The following is a 15,127-nucleotide window of genomic DNA, read 5'->3' as shown; positions in this document are numbered from 1 at the left end:
AATTCCAATGCTTACGGTGAGTTGTTATCGACGCTAAGAATAATATAAAAATAGTTTCTAAATACATTATTCCACGCATTATTCATAACTTGAACAAATATGCAGCATATATGAAATAAATGAAAAATTAAATACTATTTGCTTTTCCTACAACTGGTACTGGCGCCACTGCTAAATCAAATGTCAGCTCAGATGGGAGAGTTGTAATGATGGGAAATGCCAATCAAAATCTATAACGATTATGGATAAAGTTTTCTTATCGTTAATAATTAATAACGATAATACGACAGTTTAAGCAAAAAAACGTAAGAAATAGAACAAAAATGTTAAAATAATAGCAAGCTAAGAAAAAGATTTCACTTTAAACCCTCCAATTTTCGATATTCTTCCGTGACGATAAAGTTTGTTGGTATTATCGATGTAAGATTACTAGCGATATTATCAGTAGCACACTTTTCATCACAGTTTTGAAGGTAGCACTTAATAACTGTGCAGTCCAATTGAGTGCGAAGAGCGCAATAAATCCAACAAATTATTTACGTCTAACTTCATTTAAGAGTGTAGCTTTCGCATCCAGGGATACCACCACATCCCTGTCACGACAGTTGTCAGCTGAAGCCGCCTCCGATAGTGGTGGTAATAGAGGTAGACAACAAATTTTGAAACAAAATTTAAACGAGACAAGGTTTGCATTTAATGCTGCGCAGTATGACGAAAGCAGCGTGTTGTTTCCCTTTTTTTGTTTATCGTAAAAAATAAGATTATAAAAAGTCAGAATTTTTCCTATCTTATGTTGCCGATAGCACAAAAAAACGAACATCGTTCGTTATCTACATCCTGCATGCAACATATTTTCTGAACCATAAAACCCTACACTGAAACAAGAATCATGGTAATTGTTACCATATTAGAGGGTAAAATTAAGAGGACACACCAGTGAATTTTTGCAGAAAAGATTTCTGTTTAGCTTAAGCAGTGTTCTGATCAAAACTACTATGCGTTACTTTCGGCGTTACCCTGATACATAACAAAAATAACAGAATCGTAGTCAAAGTTACTAGATATGACCATGAAAGATGGTAAAATTATCTGAGAACATATTACTTGTACAAGAATCATGGTAAATTTGAATAGCTTTTTCATGGTACTGACAAAAAGCATGCGTTTTCTGCAAAATTGTGCGAGATACCATGGTTTTTGTTTCAGAGTATGATTGCGTAATTCTTACAGATGCTGTCAAAATCGAGCCAGCAAGCCTGGCTCAAACGGCTTCAAGAAAAATGTATGAGAATGACGTTTGTGCCAGGGATGTGGATACCATAGGCTTTATTTTCAAACCAAGGGTTTGAAACGAACGTCACATGCATATGATTGCAGTGTAACCGTTTTTTCGGTTTTTTCTGACGTTTCGGTCCCAATGACGGCTAACGCGGTTAACGCTTTATTCAATGGAAATTCTAATTGCTGGCGAACTAGTTGAAGGATGCTCTCTTCACTCCTACCTGAGAAAGAGATAGCATGATTACATACCCTTGTTTCAGACCAGAAAATTCCGAAAATTCGAGTAGCCGGAAAACTGCTCGATTTTTTCGGTTTTCGAGCAGTTGCAGATATTTTTTTAGAAAATATGGCATCTCTGTTCGCATCTTAAATTTTACGTCATTTTGCTAATTTTGTTCATCGTTTCTGTGTTTTCCGTATTTTCCATTATATATAAATATCATGTCCAAACAGTAAGTTTTAAATTTTTTTAAGCTATAATCAATTTAACCGATTTCGTTGCGTCAACAGATATGGATTAATTGATCCTAAGGCGGTCAAAGCATCTAAACAGGTTTTGAAAAAACCGGTCGCTTTCGAAAGTGATTCGGATTCTGATACATCTGTTCCTAAGCCAGTCATCAAAGCAGAACTTGGCGAAAATCAAAAGCGACAGGTTGCTCGAGCTCAAGAAAAGGCATTGGCAGAAGATCCAACTATATACCAATACGATGAATTGTATGGTGAAATGGATAGTAAACGGAAGGAAACTAAATTGAACAAGTCTAAGGAAGAGCGCAAACCAAAATACATTGAAAAGCTTCTAGAGACCGCAGAAAAGCGTAAAAAGGAACAGGAGCGGCGAATTGAAAGACAGGTGCAAAAAGAACGGGAAGCGGAGGGTGAAATGTTTAAGGATAAAGAATCATTTGTGACATCTGCTTATCGTGCGAAACTAGAGGAAATGAAAGAAGCAGAAGAACAAGAAAAACGTGAGGAGTATCTGGAAAGTATTGGTGATGTCACCAAGCAGGGTGACTTGGGGGGCTTTTACCGGCATATTTACTCACAGAAGCTTGGCGAGAGCAGTGTAAAAAATAAGGAAAGCCAGCAAAATGACGACAAAAAACCAAACGATTCTAAAGATGAAAAAAATAAGAAGAAAAGCGAATCGAGCTGTAAACCGAATAATGAAGGTAGTTCTAAAAGTGATAAAACTAAAAGCATCGAAACGTTACATTCTAGGCAATATCGCAAAAGACGATCAGATGACGAAGAGAATGATGTGGAAAAAAACGACCATTCAAAGAAAATTCATTTGCCTTCAAATTTAGATGCTGATTCTGATTTCAGTATTGATTCCAACAGTAGTAGCAGCAGTAGTGAAACCGGAAGCAGCAGTGAAGGTAGTGACAGCGAAGATGAGAAGAATAGTGATGAAAAACTCGATACACGCAGTCCCAACAATAAAAAAATACCAGAAGATCAATCAACAAATGGTATGCAAGAAAAAATACAAGATGTTAAGCCTAGTAACGGAACGGACGAAAACATGGAGACGCACAAAAACGATGCTAAGGAAAAGAAATCTAAAGTTGATATTTGGAAAAAACGAACCGTAGGAGCGGTGTTTGATGCAGCATTACAAAGATATTATGAGCGAAAAGCTGCTCGGGAATCTGGTTGAAAATAATTTCGATATGTTGCACGTTAACGTAAATACAATTATCCATAATACATGTGCAAAAAATTTAAATTATGTAAAAGAAAATCGATTCCGCAACTTTTAAAGTATGTCCAAATAATATAAAAATGAAAAAAAAAAAATCTTAATGCCGAAGTTATTTTTCAAAACATTGACTATATTTTCTGGGTTTATTTCAATGCTGAATGTTTTAGGCAGGACCTGTGGTTTATAAAATATTTAGATTGTTTACAACGAATTGCGAAAATCGATTTTGGTTTTAGTCAAAATTCCATCGTCTCCGCAATCGGCATTGTAACCTTTTTGATATTTCATTCCAGGAGCCTGGAAGACAATGTCGTACCAGGCTTTTACGTCTTCTGCACTAACAATCAACTCAGGAACATCATAGCGTGGCACATTGAAAAAGTTGAACAAATCAGGCTTATTCATGTATAGTGCACGGGCCTCTACCCAGTCAGCCTCGTTTGCCATTCGCCAATCACGCATATGTGTGTCATCTTTGTCAAATCGGTCAAAATCAATCCGCTCAATATCTTCAACAACAACCTCTGTTTCACCATAATCGGACCAATCGTAAACCAATAACTCGGCATGGGTACTTATATCCTTTAGATACTGCTGTTTGTATACGTGTTCCATATCCGTTAGATATTGATCAGTTAGAGCTTTCGAGTTAATCTCGGCCGGATTGCTGCGTTTTTTGACACGTTCCTTGATCACTTTTATTGGAACATCCAAATAAATAACCAGATGTGGCTTTAATAATTCTTGGAAAGTATTGTTTACCAGATCGTAATATACAGATCTGGCGCCTTTTGATAAGTAGCCGTTCTTAAACATAGCTTCAACAAAGACGAAATCCGAATACACACATCGGTCCAGAACCACTCCTTCTCCAGTGGAAAACAAATGAGCCAGTGCATCAACGTATTGCGAATAGCGTTGCATCAACATACGAACTTGAAAAGTTGCGACATTGCGGTGCGTAGGATTTTCCAGAAACTTGTTTGTATCGAAACTTTGCATATTGACCGGCAATTGTGGATCCAGCTTGCGTAAATCATACCCATAAGCATTAATATAGTAGTTATCCATAGTCGGTTCCGGAAAATATTTCATCTCTAATTCTGTGGCAAGTTCTTTAGCAAATGCAGACTTGCCAGCAGCGATAGGGCCATCGACAACTACAACCTGCAAGTATCAATCAGTTTAAATGAACAACCAACTGGGTTTATAAAAACCTTTGTATTTTCGTCGAAGCGACTAGTCGTATCCTTAAAAATTGTATCCTTCCATGCCTGGTATGCTGTATAAGGTTTTTCAAGGTATGGGAACGGTTTTGGTTTACTCAATTTTGAGCCACGTAGAGTTTTGCCGGATATATTACGTACACATATTATTCCAGGAGTAGCACAGACTTTTGATTCCAGCAGCGGTTTAATAGAAGTTGAGCTGTTTATAAACCGAGCACCGATTCGAAAAACACTCGACATTGTCTGAAAGAAATATGCAAGTAAACATCACAAAAATTACGTAAGAGTAGGAGAAACAAAAAGAAATGGTTTGAACATTTGAATCATTGTTTAATATCTAAGTAATAATTTACCACTAACGTTTCTGCAAATGAAACTACAACTTGCCACAAATTGATAGTATGTGGAAATGAAAATTTTCTTTAGAAGGCCCAATCAATTTCTTGGGAATAAATACAAGTGCCTTTGACTTGACTTGACGGCTAACGGCTTTGACAGCTGGAGCTGATATGCAGGGATGCCAAGTGATTTTTTGAAAAGTCTTCACGAATCAAGGAAAAATGTCTTCATTTGTCTTCCTTCGGCTTTCCGCCCATTTAAATTGCATGGTGAAGACATGTCTTCATATGTCTTCAAGTGAAGACATTTCACTTTTTTGTAACAAAAATGTCGACTAACATTTGAAAGGGGCGGAGAGTTCATTTTCCTAGAGTGACTATAAACAGAGTGGCGCCAAGTCATCCCAAATGTATGCAATGCGGTTTATCCTAGGTTTTTCCTTCTCTTTCCTGCATACGCGTTGGATAGGTTGTCTGCTCGATTGGAATGACACTGACAGATAATTATCATTCCAATTTTGACATTGTCGCCACTCTGTATATAGTCACTCTACATTTTCCTATGCTGCTCCAGCAAAAAATAACTCTCACTCGTTCTGTTTGACAGTTGGCTTATCCGCCCCTTTCAAATGTTAGTCGACAAATGAAGATAGAATTAACAAAAGGGCGAATGTCGCAAGCATAAACAAACCGAGTGAGGGTTGATTTTCCTATGCAGGTGCTGCAAAAAATAACTCTCACCCGTTTTGTTTACATTTGCGACATTCGCCCTTTTGTTAATTCTATCTAGAAATGTCTTCAAAATGAAGACATGTCTTCATTTCTGGCATCTCTGCTGATATGTTTGGTACGGATTAGAGTGACTATATACAGAGTGGCGACAAGTCATCCCAAATGTATGCAATGCGGTTTTTCCAAGGTTTTTCTTTCTCTTTCTTGCATACGCGTTGGATAGGTTCCCAATAGAAAATTTTGACAGATGCTGTTTTACGCATCTATCGACGAAATAGGATGCCGAAGAAATCAACCTAAATCAACCGACTTCGTCGGATCGCGTTGGGTGGTTGTCTCCGTCACCCGACGCATTGGTATATTTAATCTGTTACCGTCGGGTAACGATTAAATCAGATGATGATCGGTTTACTCTGTACAGAATGATGTTTTGACAGCTAAGTCTGATTGATTTTTGAACAAGGCCAGTTTACTTCTAATTCACTTGTTCTTTATTTGAATAGCTAGGTAAGTATCCTTTACATAAAAAGACAGCTGTATTGAATTTGTAACTTATTATCGCTATTTTAGTTGGAATTTCGCACTGAAAATTATCGTGCGACTATTTTTTCCTATCGGATTGTGGAGCCACACAACGGAGATAGAGGTTAGGTCCAGTAACAAGCTGCTCTTGACTCGGTTTATATCTTCCTTAAAGGAACTCCGTCCGGATCTGCGTCGCCGTCAATGAGGCATGGAATCGAAAAGGTCCTGCGACAAGTTCATCTCCTTTGTCACGATGGGAACGGATTGGTTCTGCGGAGGAAATTGATCGATTGGCTTCATGAAGGATGAGCAGGTTAGTGAAATTAAACTATAGGAGTCAATATAAGTGTTCGTGTATGTTCCGCAGAAGAGAGCAATTTCTTCAATGAACAACTTTTTTCGATTCCAATTAATTACCTTCTGATCGTTACAGGTTGTCATCGCGCCGACGTCGCTCGTGCTATTTCAAGCAGTCTTCTTCGTTCAACTCGGTCTTGGGCCGCTGGTCGCCAATTCTCAGAAGTCGAAAGTCGCTTTTAAACTGGTCGAGCGATACCGCACAGTGGGCATCTCTGTTCCTGAGGCAGGAGGAGTTGTTGAAGAGGGCCACTTTCAGGGCATTATTAGGAGCATTTTTAATAGAATTAGGTTTGGTTTTATAGACTTCAATATAATGCTCAAATTGATCCACCTATTTTGTCTGTATTGATAAATTTTATGTCCCAAATAATCGACCTATTTCGTATGGTTCCGTAGGTTACAAAATTTTCTCCATCGATTAATCCACCTATTTCGTATGATTTACGTATTTCGTCATCTGATTCCTCCACCGATTTGATCGGCTTTGGTAGGCAAGTTAACTACATACACCAATTAATCCACCTATTTCGTCGGTATATTGACAAATTTTATCTCCCGATTGATCAACCTATTTCATTTGGTTCCATCAGACACCTTTATTTCGTCACCCGACTAAACAGCCAATTTAGTCGGTTTTTGTCGATCGATTAAACATACCGACGAATCGGTAGATTGCCCTGTTAAACTCCCATAAGCGTCGTTGCAACAATCGGCCGATTCGTCGGGTCCAAAATCGGGCGATTCTGCCGACGCGAACCTACTAAATCGGGGGAAAAGTAGGGGGGATTTTTTATCGGGTTGTCTGCTCGATTGGAATGACACTGACAGATAATTATCATTCCAATTTTGACATTGTCGCCACTCTGTACATAGTCACTTTAGTACGGATGGGAAACGTATTAATCATTATCGGTAGTATCGTTAATTTTTATCGATTATAAGAATATCGATCGTTAAGGGGTTTTCTGCCAGATACACCGATAAAAATAAACACGGCGTTAGCAAGGGAACTGGCACCTGCAAATTAATGAATTCTGGCTTTAGTTTTCAGAAGATCGCATAATGCATGCAAAAGGGTTGATTATGCGACCTTTTGAAAACTAAAGCCAGAATTTACAGAGACTGTTCTCAATTTCCCACCCTTTCGTATGCGATGAATTATAACCGTCGCGGGCGAAACCGTCGCCAGAATCGTCGCGGGCGCAAATATCGTTTATTTTGTCAAGTAAATCACGAGCTAGACAAGCATAATATATACTTATAACTTACGCTCAAAATAATCCGCACATAACTAATGGAAAATTTCCATATGAAAATCCTTGTGATTATTATGTGTCACAAATAAACACAATCCGTGAAACACACAGAATACCATTTCGCGAAAAACCTTACGCGGGATATACCATTTCACGGAAAATCTTTTCGTAGAAAGTACCATTTCGCAGGGGTGACCCAACTGAAGGAAAGTAATAGAGGCCAGTAAATCTAGAAAAATAAATAAACCTAGATAGAGGTGATCTCTACGGGGGGCTGCCCCCCGCTGTGGCCGGTGCTTCCGACGGCAGGTCGCCGGTAACACTCGCGGCCTGTGGCCGTCTCGCGCTGAATTATCTAATGTTACTATTGACAGTTTTTGGTGGTCTTGTTATTGATTAATGTTTTATGATAGAGTCTGAAACTTCTCGAGTTCGATTAGTTTTAGAGTTACGCAAAAATTTCTGTTTTATTTATATGAGAGTCCTTATCCCCCTACCACAGGGCACATAGGAATATTCGAGCCGAAAAGCTGGCTAAAAGTATTTTTATACATTTTTATTAGAATAAAAGGGCCGCATTGAATTAAAACCAGTATTATTACCCAGGTAACCAATAAGCATTTCCAATGCAATTTGAATGCAAGCCAATAAGCATTTAAGTTGCCTTAAATGCTACTTAAATGCTATTTTGGCAAAATATGCGGCTACTTTACTGCTAGCCCTCTTATAGTGCTGACAATACTTATTTGCAGCTAGTTACCGACAAGAAGAATTTAAATAGAATTGTGGATGCCAATTTACAACAGTTATGCAGTCAAAAGGCTGATAAACAACAACCTGTAGTATAAAACGCCAGGGATGCTAATAAACGACTGATTTACTGCTTATTTTAATGCTTATTGGTTACCTGGGTAGTTGCAGAAAGTAAATTTTCAATGGATTCATGTTTGTATCTACCTAGAAGTGCAAATAAAGCTTTCTGGTATTACTTTTGCTGAAGTTAAAGTATGAAACCTCGTGAAAACTCTGTGTGTGTGTGTGTGTGTGTGTGTGTGTGTGTGTGTGTGTGTGTGTGTGTGTGTGTGTGTGTGTGTGTGTGTGTGTGTGTGTGTGCGTGCGTGTGTGTGCGTGTGAGTGTGTCTGCCTGTGTGTGCGTGCGTGCGTGTGTGTCTGTGTGTGCGTGCGCGTGTGTGTATGTGTGTGTGTGTGTGTGTGAAAATAAATACATTGTTGTTTTCTATCTGATTTGTTTTATTATGTTTTATCATTTATCATTTATCATTTATTTATTTGACTCATCTGACCATCTGGTCTCCATGAATTTATGGTAGGATGGGGAAAAGCCCCCTTAAGGTGAAGCCTCTTCAAGAGGGCGTAAAAACCCCATCATCTTTTGACTTTGGATTACAATCATAACATACAATAATTACATATAATAATAAATATCACTGCTTACACACTAATATTATTTACATACATTGTCGGTCTTATAATCTAAGTAATACAACTAAACAAGAAACATTTAACTAATAAATCTTATTATGCGATTTTTAAAAACATCTATTGAAATAGTAAAGTCAAAAAGCACATAAAATCTATTAAAAGCGTTACACATCGCCCGGACGGGTTCGTTTTGGCCGCATTCAGTGCGCTGAAAGTCAAGCCTCATAAAGTCCCACCCAGGTAACCAGTAAGCATTAAAATAAGTAGCAAATCAGTCGTTTATTAGCATCCCTGGCGTTTTATACTGCAGGTTGTTGTTTATCAGCTTTTTGACTGCATAACTGTTGTAAATTGGCAAGCACAATTCTATTTAAATTCTTCTTGTTGGTAACTAGCTGCAAATAAGCATTGTCAGCACTATAAGAGGGCCAGCAGTAAATAGCCGCATATTTTGCCAAAATAGCATTTAAGTAGCATTTAAGGCAACTTAAATGCTTATTGGTTTGCTTTTAAATTGCATTGGAAATGCTTATTGGTTACCTGGGCATGATCTCAAGCTTCTAGTAGGGGCATTAATATTGATTTGTGCAAGAAGATGAGGAGCATCAATTTTGCTAGTTAGAAGCTTTCCAATAAAAACGGCTCTGGAAATATCACGCCTTTGCGCAAGTGTATCCATGTTAAGTAGTCGACAACGCTGCTCGTATGGGGGTAATTGCATTGGGTCACGCCAAGGTAGAGATCTAAGAGCACTACGTAAAAATCAAAATGTTAGCACTTCCCAAACTTTGAGTCGATATTGTTTCTGGCAGCCATGTATATAATCCTATTGAGTGGGACAACGTTTCCCGTAAGGTCGAGGAACGCGAGAATAACGAGCGAAGTCATTCTGTGTGCTATTTTCGAGAACCACGGATGTGTTTTGGATTCGGATACGACAGACTGTACAGCCTCAATTCTGCTTATCCAAACATCTGCATAGGGGCTCCAAATTACTGCTGAAGTTTCCAAAACAGGGCGAACAAGGGAGTAATACAGTGCCCTCAAACAATATGGGTCAGTGAACTCTTTGCCAATTCTGGTGATAAAACCAAGGTTTCTATTTGCCTGTGCAATGATCGATGAGTAATGATCTCTGAAGGACATGCAAGAGTCCAACAGAACCCCAAGATCTTTAAAAGTTGACACTCTTACTAGCGGGTGACCAGAAATAGTGTAGTCCCATAGAATGGATGTTTTTTTTTGCGTGTGAAGGAGATTACGTGGCATTTACTTATACTGAGGATCAGCTGATTATAAGAGCACCATCTGTTTTGTTCTCAATATTAATAACACAGACACTATTTAGTTAGGATAACTTTATTAACTAAGTACGTGTTAACAGTCTGAATGATGATGAGAAACTGCCACGAGAAATTACAAGAGTGGCAACCTTACGATGATACAAAAACTACACTCTAAAAAGTAGTACTGAAATAATGCAACATCCTCCTTACAGATAATAAAAAAAAACATCTTAAACTACTTCAAACTATAATCATTGAACCTAGCCGGAATTCGAATTTCTCTTTTGGGTCTACTGTTAGAAATCTCATTTGTCTGTGGTGGAGCACGTTCACGTGATTTGACGGTAGGCGATGATGTTGTTACGTATGATGACATTGACGGTTGCGACGGTAGCGACGGTGGTACAATCACAGCAGGCTGTGGCGAAGTAGTCTCCCGTTGAGGTACCACAAAATTTTCACTGTCGAAGGTATGTTGTTTACGATTGAGATCAAGTGTCTGCATAGTTTTCTTCAACTCAGGATTTATTGGCTGCGGTTGTTTGTCAGGGATAACGATGGGATCTTTACGCGGTTTTAAGTGCACCAGGCTTCGTCTATAGTTAACACCTTCCACGTTTACTTGATACGACCGATCGTTGAGACGATTTGAGATGATTCCGGGAGTCCATATTTTATTTGTTTCTGGATGCAGCTGAACGAACACAGGCGACCCAGTTTGTAATTCAGGTAATACACGCGCAGTTTTGTCATAATGGTACTTGAATAACTTGCGATTCTTTTCTATAGCCGCAGGAACATCTTTGACCACACGAGGAAGAAGTTTTACAGCTGGTGTTGGCACACCACAACGAGTAGAGCGTGATAAAAAACGTGCGGCGGGACTGGATCCAATTTTATTAGGAATATTCCTCCAGTGTAGAAGAGTGTACCAAAAATCTGTTCCTGAATCATTAGCTTTTTTAAGCAATCGCTTAGCAATTTTAACGGCTGCCTCCGATTTCCCGTTTGCCTGCTGATGGTGAGGTGCTGAAGTAACAAGCTCGAAATCCCATTCCCGAGCGAAAGTGGACATTTTTTGGTTCACGAAGTTTGTTCCATTGTCACAAATGACCCGCTGAGGAACCCCATGTCGGGCAAAGTTGATTTTGCACACTTTGATAACGGACTCGGGAGTAAGATCCTTTAACACATCCACCTCAAAAAAGTCGGAGTAGTGATCAACGGTAACCAAAAACTTTTGTTTAACACCGTGATATTCGGAAAAAAATACATCCATAGAAATTAATTGGAACGGATAAAGTGGAATAGTGTGACTCACGAGCGGAGGATTGGATTGCGATGGAGCATATTTGGCGCAAATGGTACATTGTTTGACGACGTCTTTGATATGCGACGACATTCCTGGCCAAAATAAATTGGCTCTAGCAAGTTTTAAAGTACTTTCCATCCCGTTATGGCTGACATGGCAACTGTCTATCAGCTTTCGGCGAAGTACGAGTGGAATCAGAATTCTATCATTTCGAAAAATGATTCCGTCTTGTGTGGACAATTCGTTGTGATAGTTGTAGTAAACCTTGACACTATCGGGAACACGGTCAGCCGAAGCAGGCCAGCCTTGTTGTATAAAGTTAATTAGCAGCTGCATGGATTGATCTTTTTCAGTTTCAACTATTATCTCCTTCAAGCGACTATCCGAGACGGCCAAAAAACGTCCTACTTTTAGCTTTTCCACTTCCATCATTACTTTGCAAATATTTAGCTTGTTGAATTGATCCTTTTCTTTCGCGTTGATAGGAGCTCGGGACAAAGCGTCTGCAACAACGTTTTCCTTTCCAGTAACAAATTCAATAGTCAGTCGATACCGTTGCAAGTTTAACAGCATATGTTGTAAACGGCGCGGTGCTGACAGAAGAGGCTTTTGAAACAAATTTACGAGTGGCTTATGATCAGTTTTGATAATCGTTTTAGGGTTTCCGACGATAAGTTGATCAAAGCGTACGCATGCGAAAAGAATCGCTAGAAGCTCTTTCTCAATTTGAGCATAATTACGCTCAGTTGGTGTTAGCGTACGAGAGGCGTAGCCAATGACACCATCTGACTGATACACTGCGACGCCCAGGCCAAAGCAACTAGCATCGCATTCGATGGTCAACGGTTCATGTACGTTATAGTACCGTAAAGAACGTATATCGGCCACTAACGACTTTACTCGGTTGAACTCCTCTTCTTCTATAGAGGACCACTGCCATGGTACCGATTCGGAGATTAATTTGCGAAGATTAGTAAGGTTGGCACTTAGGTTTTGAATGAAACGGCTTAGATAATTTACCATGCCAACGAAACGATGCACTTCCTTGCGGTTAGTCGGAGTCGGGTATTCTCGTATTGTTGCAATTTTACTTTCATCAGCCTGTAAACCTGTATCAGTCAGCATATGTCCATAGAATTTTACAGACGTCTGGCACAGTCGTAGCTTGGAGCGATTCAATTTGACGTTATGTTTTTCCAAGCGTATTAGGAGATTCTCCAAACAACGATTATGTTCAGCTAAGGCTTTTTCCAAGGTATCGCCAGTCCCATATACTAAAAGATCGTCTGCTATGCATTCTACTCCTTGAAGACCTTGAATTATCTCTTGCAATTTCATTTGGAATATCTCTGGAGCCGGGGCAATACCGAAAGGTAGTCGAATCCATCGGTAGCGACCAAACGGCGTCCAGAAAGTTGTAAGTTTACTGCTAGACTCGTCAAGTTCTACGTGCCAAAAACCCTTTTTAGCGTCGACTGTTGAGAAGATTTTGGCCTTGCCTAGTTCTGGTAATATTTCATCTAAAGTGACGAATTGCAAGTTTGGTCTCTTGAGTGCCTTATTGAGAGGAACCGGATCCAAACAAATTCTAGTACCGGATGATTCTGAGCCACGCTGTACTAGTACTATATTACTCACCCAATCTGTATGAGCGGTTTCCTTCACGATAACGCCATCTTTCTCTAACTTGGCAAGTTCCTTTCTTAAATTGTCTCTCAACGCAATTGGAACTCGGCGTGGAGGTTGAATTGATGGCTGCACGTTGCTATCAACCTCAAGTGAGACTGGCCCAGAAAACTTTCCATATCCAACGAAGATATCTGAATGAGCTTCTACTATTTTCTGCGCTTGAATACGATACACGTTTAGAAGATTTGTTTCAGAAATTTTCCTTTCGGTAAAAGATACTGTTTTACAGAACTTCACAAAACCAAAGACTCGAGATGCCTTAGCCGACAATAAAGGGCGATGATCACCCTCTACCACCTGTAGGACCAACGAATATTTTTTACCCTTGCGACGACACGGAATCTTCACCTGCCCGAGGACTTTGATGCTATTACCTCCGAAACTTTGAAGACGGAGTTTAGTCGGAAGTATTTGCGGTTCTGCTTCCCCGCGAAGCTTAGTTAGACATTCACGACCAATCAGACTAGCGTTTGCACCTGTGTCCAACTCACATTTCACGGATTTCCATACACTTCCTAGTTTTAAATCCAGCTCTGCTAGGACACATCCACCTTTTTCTGAACCGTCCATGATTTTTCCGATTTCGATTTCTTCGCTCTCTTCTGATGACGCATCATTATGTGACGACTCTTCTTCAGATTCACTTGTTTCACCACTGATTTCCTTCACTCTCTTCTTTGTCTTCATCATTGGCTTACGGTTTGCTTTACACACTTTCTCAAAATGGTTTTTGCCTTTGCACCGGTGACAACGTTTCCCTAAAGCCGGGCATAATCCTTTTGAGAATTCATGTCGGTCGCCGCAAAATTTGCAGCGCAGCGTTCTCGACTTATGCTTGACGATTTTGTTTACTTCAGGATTTGGAGATAAACCTAACTCATGAGACCGTGTTTTAGTAATTTCCTCTGCGCGACACATGTCAACTGCTTTAGTTAAGGTTATATCCTGGACAGTCAACATTTTGGTGCGCAACTCCGGCCATTTATTAGCAGTAACAACTTTAAAAGCTATAAGCTCTGCTTCCAGCACGCCTAACTTTGCGATTTTGCCAAGCCACTTCAGACGGGTTGTAAAATCGTCGATCGACTCACCCGGCATTTGCGATGCGGAGAAAAAGTCTAAACGATCAATAATGATGTTTCGTTTGGCTAATACTTTCCCCTTGATAGCCGCTAATGCTGCTTGCGGACTAGCTTGTTCCGCTACAGTTAACTCGAAGTTAAAGTATTTCTTCCTGGCCGGTTCACCGATAACCGATAACAGAAAACTAACCTTCTGAGAGTTGTTCTCTTCCGGCCAATGATCCATTCCAATGGCTTTGGAATAGGCTATCCAACTATTCTCAAAGAACTCAAAGTTCTGTTCCATGTCGCCGTCCAGGGCGAGTGGCGACGGTTGAGGCACTGAGACATTGGCTCCCAACGGCTGAGCTCCAGGTACTCTACCTGTCGGTTGGTTAATTCCTTTCAGAAGCTGGCTGAAAAGCCTCGTTTGGTGGTCCATGAACATTTTGAATTGTTCCGGATCCATTTTTCAAACTTATATTTTTTTTCACTCTATAGTAAAACCAATATGGCCGTCGGCACGACACGTTTGCACACGTTCGAACGCGTTAAGTCTACGGTTACTTGCGAATAATTTTCTCGCGATATCAATGACGCCTAGAAAACGCACTTAGAAGCCCGCGATAGCTTCTGACACCATGTTTTGTTCTCAATATTAATAACACAGACACTATTTAGTTAGGATAACTTTATTAACTAAGTACGTGTTAACAGTCTGAATGATGATGAGAAACTGCCACGAGAAATTACAAGAGTGGCAACCTTACGATGATACAAAAACTACACTCTAAAAAGTAGTACTGAAATAATGCAAATAAATCGTCGAGATATCCTTGCAGTTCAATACAGTCTCCTATGGTTCGTATCGCAAGAAACAACTTGAGGTCGTCCGCATATAGTA

General features: G+C 39.7%; 3 protein-coding genes and 1 long non-coding RNA gene across 5 annotated transcripts; 2 read left to right on the top strand and 2 right to left on the bottom strand.

Annotated features, from left to right (window-relative positions):
• Positions 1 to 1,673: 1,673 nt before the first annotated feature.
• On the top strand, positions 1,674 to 3,051 carry LOC128733914 (nuclear speckle splicing regulatory protein 1). Its single transcript, XM_053827785.1, has 2 exons — positions 1,674 to 1,733; positions 1,792 to 3,051. The coding sequence occupies exons 1-2, from the start codon at positions 1,723 to 1,725 to the stop codon at positions 2,945 to 2,947; spliced, it is 1,167 nt and encodes a 388-aa protein (XP_053683760.1). The 5' UTR covers positions 1,674 to 1,722; the 3' UTR covers positions 2,948 to 3,051.
• A 45-nt stretch (positions 3,052 to 3,096) lies between these two features.
• Positions 3,097 to 4,695, bottom strand: LOC128733913 (NADH dehydrogenase [ubiquinone] 1 alpha subcomplex subunit 10, mitochondrial). Of its 2 annotated transcripts, none has more exons than XM_053827783.1 (3): positions 4,575 to 4,695; positions 4,210 to 4,464; positions 3,097 to 4,159 (listed from the first exon to the last, which is right to left on the bottom strand). In XM_053827783.1, exons 2-3 carry the CDS (start codon positions 4,459 to 4,461, stop codon positions 3,194 to 3,196), a joined length of 1,218 nt encoding a protein of 405 aa, XP_053683758.1. In that variant the 5' UTR covers positions 4,462 to 4,464; positions 4,575 to 4,695; the 3' UTR covers positions 3,097 to 3,193. The 2 variants fall into 2 exon arrangements, with proteins under 2 accessions (XP_053683758.1, XP_053683759.1); XM_053827784.1 differs by having other exon boundaries at positions 4,582 to 4,690.
• A 913-nt stretch (positions 4,696 to 5,608) lies between these two features.
• LOC128738060 (uncharacterized) lies at positions 5,609 to 6,393 on the top strand. Its single transcript, XR_008412069.1, has 3 exons — positions 5,609 to 5,798; positions 5,862 to 6,129; positions 6,250 to 6,393. It is a non-coding gene; the product is annotated as an uncharacterized LOC128738060 (long non-coding RNA).
• A 4,003-nt stretch (positions 6,394 to 10,396) lies between these two features.
• Positions 10,397 to 14,692, bottom strand: LOC128735815 (uncharacterized protein K02A2.6-like). The gene has a single exon (XM_053830301.1). It carries the CDS (start codon positions 14,690 to 14,692, stop codon positions 10,397 to 10,399), a length of 4,296 nt encoding a protein of 1,431 aa, XP_053686276.1.
• Positions 14,693 to 15,127: the final 435 nt, after the last annotated feature.

The sequence above is a fragment of the Sabethes cyaneus genome, chromosome 2 (assembly GCF_943734655.1).
Source record: "Sabethes cyaneus chromosome 2, idSabCyanKW18_F2, whole genome shotgun sequence".
NCBI classification, from domain to species: domain Eukaryota; kingdom Metazoa; phylum Arthropoda; class Insecta; order Diptera; family Culicidae; genus Sabethes; species Sabethes cyaneus.
This window is presented reverse-complemented; position numbering and strand designations above follow the sequence as displayed.